Raw genomic sequence first — 9,133 nt, forward strand, 5'->3', positions numbered from 1 at the left:
CAGAAATGATGGTCCTTTGAAAGAAATATAAAAAGCAGGGTGCCTGGGTGGCTTAGTCGGTTAAGCATCTGCCTTTGGTTCAGGTCAAGATCCCAGAGTCCTGGGATCAAGCCCCATATCAGGCACCACACTCAGCAGGGAGTCTGTTTGGGATTCTCTCCCTCTGCCCCTCCCCCTGGCTGTGCTCTCTCCCTCACTCACTCTCTCTCAAATAAAATCTTTTCTTTTTTTTTTTTTTTTTAAGATCTTATTTATTTATTTATGAGTGAGACATGGAGAGAGGCAGAGACATAGGTGGAGGGAGAAGCAGGCTCTCTGCTGGGAGCCTGATGTGGGACTCAATTCCAGGACCCCAGGATCATGCCCTGAGCTGAAGGCAGATGCTCAACCACTGAGCCACCAAGGTGTCCCTCAAATAAAATCTTTAAAAATAAAAATAAAAATAGAAGAAATTAAAAATCAAGGATAAGTTAATTCCATTAGACTTCATTATGAGTATTATACTCATTATTGAGTTTCTTTAAATTTTAAAGTTATATATATTTAGTAGTCTGTGAAATGAAAAAAAAATGGGAGAGACATCTTAGTTGGGCTCATATTTGAGGGTGATGATGAGTCTCATTGTCTAGGCAGTGCTGTGGAAGCTAAGCTAACTAGAGAGGCCCCTAGTGCTGTCTTGAGAAAGTTGTGTTGTCTTGTTGACCATGCTTTCTCCAGATCACCTGATCCTCTTTGCCCAGCACCGCCATCCCTGGCAGAGCCTGTGAGAGGCCGCATGCAAGCCTGCCCCAGCAGCCCCGTTGGACCTGCACCCTCCCTCCTCAGGCTCTTTCCTGGGCCAGAGCACACAGGCTGGAATCAGGCTGCTGTGTGTTCCCTCATTCTGTCCATTAAGGCTCACCAGCACAAGTAGGGTTCCAGAGTACAGGTACAGAATGCTTTGGTCTGATGCATGTTAATAGAGAGAATTTTATTTTTAAGGTTTTATTTATTTGAGATAGAAAAGAGTGAGAACATAAGCAGGGAGCAGGGGGAAGGAGAAGCAGAGTCCCTACTGAGCAGGAAGCTGGATGCAGAGCTCTATCTCAGGACCCTGGAATTATGACTTGGGCCGAAGGCAGATTGTGTAATTGACTGAACAAGCCAGGCACCCCTAACAGAGCGAATTTTAAATTTCATTCCAGAAAACTGTCAGGCTATCAAGTTACCAAGCTGTCTGCCATAGGAAGTAGCACAAGTTAGCTTAAAATTTTCAGGCAGAATAGTTTATGTGAATGACTTGGCTAGGAATAATAATGGATATTTTTCTTAACTTGAATTTGTTGTTTTCTGTGATCCTGGAGGCGTGACTATGAAACAAAGCCACCCAAACTGCAGCTCCTGTCACAGATTCGTTCCCACCTGCACAGGAGTGACCCTCACTGGATGCCAGAAGCCGAGGCACCTCTTGATTACTGTTATGTCCGGCCAAATCACATCCCAACGATAAACTCTATGTGTCAGGAGTTTTTTTGGCCTGGTATGTTCCCCTTCGAAACTAAGCAAATCAGTGTTTTGTGTAGTTCACTTTATTAATTTTTTTTTAATTAATGTATGTCGTGTGATTCTAAAACCTTTACTCATGATTTCATTTAGTTTGTCTCTACTAAGATAGAAATAATAAAATATAAACACGTTTTTTTTTTTCTGAGATCAAAAAGAAGCCAGCAATTAAAGTAATAAATAGTGTTTTTGTATGTTTCTCCTCCCTGTCTCTGCTTCCAGAATAAAAGTTTCAACCTGTTTTGCTTCTACATAAGTTTAGATACCAAATAATGTCTACCAGTGATACACTGACTGGTAGCTTGGGCATGTCTGGACACTTTTGATTTTTTGCTTAATAATTCTGTGATTTTGTTTATTTAGCTATTCCTTGGGGAGAGTGTTAGTACAGCCAAAAGGCGTTTTTAAATAGCCAAATACTCCAATTGCAGACTTTGAAAATAAGAGTAAACCCAGTGTGATTTGTCATTTTATCAGCCTCAATATGTTGTCTCTCTGAAGACCCAAGCCACCAAGTAAAGGAATGAATGCATTTTCGTCACTAAATATAAACATGTTCTTTGTGGATCTGCCTTACTGCGCTGCTTTGAAACACAAGAGAAATATTACATGTCTTCTAGATGTTAGATAAGATATCATCGGGATTAGTGCTGTGTCATCTTTCTTGTCTGATAGTCAGGTAATAGTGCACGTGGTGGTAGAGTTGTGCTCATTCTTTTAGGAGTGGTATGGGGGCCAAAAGGAACATTCCAGAAGCATCTGCTACTTCTGACCTTACTCTGGGTGCCTCCAACATTATGCATACAATTATTTTGTGTTTATCCCCTTTATTGTAAAATGTAGCATTTGTACAAAAGAGCTTGTCAGCTGTATATGTATAAGGTGAAGAACAGGACAGTATGGGCTCTCGGGGTCTTTGCTCCCACCCTGGGAAGTCTAGATGTGCAGACACTGAGGCCCACGTTTAGAAAAGTGCCGGCTGACACATGTTGTAGAGGAGGCTAGGTTCACAGCCAGGTATGTCCAGTTCTAGACCTGTGTGCTCTGTGCTACTCACCGTACCCTGCCTCTCTTCTTTTAAAATGTGGACTTAGAAAAAATGGTGTTAGTTTTGATATTTTCTAAAATTCATTTTTATTTTTATGATCTGAAGGTATGTCTATGCATATATCTTCGTTTTCAGTTTTGTTTTTGTTTTTTTGTTTTGGTTTAGTTTTTAGCATGCAGGTGTAGTTGTAAGTACAGACTGAACAGCTTGATGTTCCTTAATTCCAGAAGGCACACAAGTTTGACTCTCCAAATATCTCTTTTCCTTAGGCATTGACCTGTCTGAGTGCCTACAGTATCCAGACTTCAGTGTTGTTGTCCTTTATAAAAAAGTCATCATTGCCTTTGGCTTCATGGTACCTGATGTGAAGTACAATGAAGCTTACATTTCATTTCTGTTTGTCCATCCTGAATGGAGAAGAGCAGGGATTGCAACTTTCATGATTTATCATCTGATTCAGGTACGGCATCTGTGCTACTAGCTTACCTCTGGGCTCCCCTGGAAGACTTGGAGGAAGGATGAAGGGATGACGCCAGCTGAGCCTTCCCAGCACAGCCCGACTGAATGGGCGGGCTCGGAAACCCAGTGAGAAAACACCAGTCACCTTCCCTCCTGAGGGTGTTAACACACACACCAAAAAAATCTTTGCCCCTTTAAAATAAGATCACTGTTCAGGCCCAGGTTTCAAAGAAACCAGTTTGTAAACATGTATAGTAAAAATGAGAAAGTATCAAAAGTGAGACCCCAAAGCACTTGTATGACCCATATTGGTAACTGTTTCTGCTTTTAGAAACACTACTGCCATGGCTATGAGAAGTAGAAGTGGAACTGTGATCTCTAGAGGTCTTTTCTTACTGAGGTATAACTGACCTACAAAACATGCTCATTTCAGCTGTACAGTGTAATGATTTGATATTTGACTATTTTGCAAAGTGATCACCAAGGTGAGTCTAGTTACCATCCATCACCACACATGGTTACAGACACAGTTACAAACTTAGTTACAAACATTTTTTTTCTTGGGATGAGAACTCTTAAGATCTACTCTCAGCAACTTTCAAATATACAGTACAGTATTGTGAGCTGCAGTCTGCATGCTGTACGTGACATCCCCAGGATTGACTGCTTTTATAAACTAGAAATCTGTACCTTTTGACCCCCGTTCAGCCAGTTCACCCACCCCCCAGCCCTGCCTCTGGCAACCGCACCAGTCTGTTCTCTGTATCTGTCTGTTCAGCCTTTCATTGTTTGTTTTTTAGATTCCACATATAAGTGAGATCATACAGTATCTTGTCTGACTTCTTTCACTGAGCATGATACCACCTATGCTGTTGCAAAAGTTTTGGTATTTTTAAACATCTTAGCAAAACTGTATCAACCAGGACTACATATTCTATCACTGCTGATTATTATTAACTTTACTGTCATTGTATAAGCTGTGTAAGCCTTTGAGACTTGATTTTAATATTGAATTATAATTCATCCTTTGATATATCTGTATGACTGTTGAAGAAAATTTGTATACTAATATCAAAAAACATGTAAGGAATTTATTTCTTTAATTAACTTTAATTTAGAAACCATTTGGCATGGAGGATTGTGTATTATGTGGGCAAGATTCTTTTTAAATAGAGGAAGGAGAAGATAAAATACCATTTTTCCAATTATTAACGAAACTTGCTCAACACTTCCCAGTGCCGTCAAGAACCTAGAACCGTTTTCTAGAAATTGCTTTCTTCTCTCTCCACACAGCAGTTAGCATGTACTCCCTTGTGTTGTGTTGAGAGTCTCAGTTATCTGTACCTCACCCCATTCCCCACCCCACTCACAGGCTCGACCGCCCCCTGTTCAGCCTGCCGTCCTCACCAGCAGCACTGCCACCTTTCCCTTCATCAGCAGGGGCGATACTCCCAGGTTGTGTCTCATAGAAGGTCTGGTGCAGGGTCAGTGCTTACTGATGGCTCAGCAGGTGGGTGCAGAAGTGTTCATCCTGTGTGTGGGACCCAGCCCTCAGCCAGACCATAAGCCCCAGGCCCCGACGGTACTGCTCAGTCAGGCAGTAGTCCTTGATGGTGCCATGGTTAGACCATGCATCGGAACATGAGCGTCACTCCATGAAATTCATTTAATGCACTCATAGCAGTCCCACTGGGCGCACAACGTGAGAGAAGCAGAGAAAAGAGTGCAGTTGTCTACCTGAGAGGCCCTTACTTAAATCTATGCCTGGGGGAACTGTGGGTTACCAAATCTCAAGGACCCTGTCAACCTCAGTACTTCAGTGCCTTCCTCATTAGAAAGCTAGGTCTTAGTTTATATTTATATGACTTTGAGTTCTTTCTTCTGTGTAGCTAATTAAAGAATCTTAAGAACTTGCCTCATATTAATAGAATGAAGATTACTCCAGTAATGTTAGTTTGGGATGGATGGGAGGGGTCCTGTGGGATTCCAAAGGTCCATACCAAGTCTTCAGGTTTCATAACTAATTAAAAGTCCTAATACCTTATATCCAGCCTCATACTTAGCATCTTTTCTGGTGGGTCTAGGAAGGGCATTTTTACAAGTTTGAGTACAAGCTAACATCGGTTTTAGAAAGCAGAACTTCTCGTCTTGTTCTCTCCTTCAGGATTGTCAGTGCTAGGTATTGGTATTTGGAAGTGTAATTGAATTATAAATAAAATAATCTGTTGACAATAAACTATCCCTCTGGGTCCTTTGTCCCAGAGAGCAAAAACACCCAGCACACTATCCTTTCCTTAGTCTCGAATGCTTCAGTGAGTGTGTGGCTGGGCCACAGACTGGGGCTCCCAGCTGCCGTCCTGGCTGTCCCCGGTTGTCATAACTACCTATCTACACTTCACAGACTCCCTCACATACTCATCTCCCTCAGGCTCTTTCCTTCTCACCGGGTACTTTTCCACTCTTTTGGCAGACCTGCATGGGCAAGGATGTGACCCTTCACGTCTCAGCAAGCAACCCCGCTATGCTGCTCTACCAGAAGTTTGGATTCAAGACTGAAGAATACGTCTTAGATTTCTATGATAAATATTACCCGTTGGAGAGTACAGAGTGTAAACACGCATTCTTCCTGAGGCTCCGGCGCTGAGGTGAATGCAGCGCTCCACAGAGACGCAGGTGCTGTTCCAGGTGGCTCCTCATTCCGGCCCACGGGCAGGTGCTCCTGTCTCCCAGGGCCCTAATCTCTGCCATCAGACGGCCATTCAGATCTCTCACCCAAGGCTAGATGGGTGGTGGGGCAGTGGAATCAAGAAGCGAGCAGCCCTTCAGCAAACCTGTCCCTTCTGCACATTGGCCCCTGTCTCAGGACTCCACAGTTCACTGGAACTGAACAATGCTGTCTATCCGACAGCTTGCAAGAACAAAGGAGTATCTAAGCTGATACCATCCTCGAGAGAATCTCTTCATTGAAAGGATGAGGAAGTGTGGTAGCCATGAACGATTGATGCTCTAGCTGGTCAGGGCCGATGGAAGAGTTAGCGCACGAGGGGAGGCCAGCACTCTCCCAGCCATGAGTGAGCTGTTGTTGAACCCAGGAGGACTTCTCTAGGGCACTGAGATTCTGCTGTCTTTCACTGACTTTGGCCACAGTCCAAATAAACAGAGTATGTGTGTCCACATGTGTGTCACCTGTTCTGTTACATCTCCTGTCAGGAGCTTTGGCCGGAGGGTGGAGACCCCTCCTTCCCATGTCTGGGAAGTTGGTTTGGGCTTGAAGTGTCTGAGCTGCCTGCCAGTGAGACTGTGCTCCTGGCTGGAGGTGTGGGTGGTGGAAGTAGAGCCAGTTGGGACAGAGCCTGTGTGGTCTGCAGGACCAGGCTCTTTGGTTTGTGGAGAGTGTTAGAGATGGACTGTCAGGTGGGGTTTTTTGGATCGAGCAGGAGCTTTTCCAAAAGTATCAGATGTTCTCAAAAATCTTTCCTTGTGACTATCTATGGCCAGAGCTTCAATCTAATTAAGAGCAATGATTCTTAACTTGTGGGGATGCGGATCCCTGTGAGAATCCAAAGGAAGCTGAATACTCTCTAGAAGACTGTGCGTGCACAGTTAGAATCTGCATCAGAGATCTGTGGACCACAGTCAGATCCTTTGTTGTAGGGGCTGCACTCAGAGCCAGCTCAAATCCCTCTGTTCAGGAGGTAGGCACTACTCTTCTGCCTGAGGGCTGCCTGGGAGTTCTGCCCTTGGAAAGCAGCCCAGGCTCTGCCACCCGTGAAGGTGACAGCCAGGAGCAGCATTACTTCCTTCCTTTTCTTCCTTCCCTCCTTCCCTTCTTCCTGAGAGCTTTTGTACCTTTTAGAGATTTGGGGATTATGACCCCAAGAAGTAAAACTGAGGAAGTGATATTTTCCAAACTTGGAAACTAGCTTGTGATTGTTGTACATGAACATCAAGCATTTGCTGCAAAACCTGGCTGAAGCAACTGTCTCCATAACTTCAAGTAGCTGAGGAGTTCTGTGATTGCCTTAATTGACTTTTTGTCTTAGGTTTTTGCTTTTATTTATTTAAGGATTTGATTTTTAAATGATCTCTACATAGACCCAATGTGGGAGTCGAACTTCAACCCCGAGACCAAGAGTCACTTGCTCTACCAACAGAGCCAGCCATGTGCCTCACATTTTTAAATTATGGTGCAACACTCGCCCACTACTCATATTCAGTGACTATCAAGATTTTTGCCAATTGCTTCCTCTGTCCTTTGCTAAGTATTTAAGGTAAATCTCAGATATCATATAATTTCACACCTACTTTGGAGCTATTTCTAAAAAATTAGGGATATTTTCTCAGATAAACTTTTTTTTTTTTAAAGATTTATTTATTTATTTATGAGAGAGAGAGAGAGAGAGAGAGAGAGAGAGGCAGAGACACAGGAGGAGGGAGAAGCAGGCTCCACGCCGGGAGCCCGACGTGGGACTCAATCCCGGGACTCCAGGATCGCGCCCTGGGCTAAAGGCAGGCGCCAAACCGCTGAGCCACCCAGGGATCCCCTTCTCGGATAACCTTAATGCTTATTACCCCTCACAAGAATGTGAGCCCATTTTCAGAATTAGCTAGTAGTCAGTATGTAGTCATACTTATGGATTGTCTCAAAAATGCCTTTATAGTTGGTTGGTTTAGATCAGCGTCCAAGTGGGGGTCACACAGGTGACGAGTGAGAGATGGCCCTGTCTCCACACTGTATTCATGAAGATGTGTCCTGCCCCGCTGTAGTCCTGCTCTGGCATCAGGGCTGAGCTACTTCCAGAGATGGGCCTAGTGGCCCCAGTCCAGCAAGCAGCTGCTGGTTTTTGATCTGCCATTGGCCTTCCCCCAGGCTAACGCTATGGGAAACCTCTAACCACCCTCCAAATGAACTACTTCACAATGCATGGGGTAGGGGTGAAGGTGTGGAAGAGTGTTCTCAAATTACTGTGTTTTGGTGGACTTTCAGTTATAATGTATTTTGAAATTTCAAAATTCCCAAGTAAGATGAAGGGCCTATTTTTCTCCAGAAGCGGGTGTGAGTTTTAAAAACTAAAAAGCCTAGGAACCCCACTTCAGCTGTGTGTTCCTGAGGAGTCTGGATTGTCCTTGACCTGTAGCCAGGCCTCCCTGCCCCTGGGGAGGTGGCCTGTGGTAGCCGAGTGGGCCTTCAGGGCCCCCATGCAGGTAGGAGTGAGACCAGAATTAACCATATCCTTATCTACCCAGAGTCTTTCTAGGGAGGTTGAGCTCTTTGCAGCAGGATATTTGAGAACAAAAGCCATAATTTTGAATTTTGTAAAATTTAGTTAACATGCTTTATACAAAATGCTCATCACCTAAAAGCCATATTTCTTGGGACCGTCCCTGGAACTGTCTCCTGCTAGTGGGCTCGGTGTCTCCACTAAGCCCTAGCAGGAAGCATCCCAGGTCCACTCCACAAGCGTCAGTTTACATAGAACACTTTTTGGCTAAGGATGTGCTTCTGGTATCTGCTAGCAGGAGACTGGGATAAAAAAGTATATCTCAGTACTGAAGTTGGCCATGGAGTGGTTGTAAGACTCTAAACTGGTACACACTTAACTTACATTCTTGAGCTTCATAGCATATACTGGACTGAGAAACATGCTAAGTTAACTCATACAATGTCGAACTTCAGCTTGCTCCATTGTAAGACCCACCTGGCAGGTTTGCAGCACTAGGCAACAACAGGCCAAGAAAATCACTAATGGAGGACCCTGAACTCAAAGTCAGGTGGTCTTGTGTCAGCCTGCAGCCTTCCCTGCTTGGGCCCCGCCCAGGGATGAGGGGTGATAGCTGAGTTCCAGGAGGGGTCAGCATGTGCTCTGTTCACAGCCATCCCCAGTGCCTGGTACCCCCTGAGGCTTGGGTGAGTGAGGAGAAAATGAGGTGTGCTTCTGTGTGCATCTGGGCTTACTTCAATAATGGGGTGTTTTATTTTTTCTTTCTTTTTTTTTTTTTTAATTTTTTTTTTTTAATTTATTTATGATAGTCACAGAGAGAGAGAGAGAGAGGCAGAGACACAGGCTGAGGAAGAAGCAGGCT

General features: G+C 44.2%; 1 protein-coding gene across 2 annotated transcripts in view; it reads left to right on the plus strand.

Annotated features, from left to right (window-relative positions):
- KAT14 (lysine acetyltransferase 14) overlaps positions 1-6,223 on the plus strand; it is a 34,817-nt gene extending 28,594 nt beyond the window's left edge. Inside the window, exons 8-11 of one of the 2 annotated variants that reach the window (XM_041732923.1) lie at positions 1,344-1,519; positions 2,860-3,050; positions 4,422-4,559; positions 5,520-6,223. In XM_041732923.1, the coding sequence (XP_041588857.1) occupies positions 1,344-1,519; positions 2,860-3,050; positions 4,422-4,559; positions 5,520-5,693 (679 nt within the window). In that variant the 3' untranslated portion in view covers positions 5,694-6,223. The remainder of the gene's footprint in view (positions 1-1,343; positions 1,520-2,859; positions 3,051-4,421; positions 4,560-5,519) is intronic. The other variant, XM_041732924.1, reaches the window with a different exon arrangement.
- Positions 6,224-9,133: the final 2,910 nt, after the last annotated feature.

This window comes from Vulpes lagopus, chromosome 18 (genome assembly GCF_018345385.1).
Source record: "Vulpes lagopus strain Blue_001 chromosome 18, ASM1834538v1, whole genome shotgun sequence".
Classification (NCBI taxonomy): domain Eukaryota; kingdom Metazoa; phylum Chordata; class Mammalia; order Carnivora; family Canidae; genus Vulpes; species Vulpes lagopus.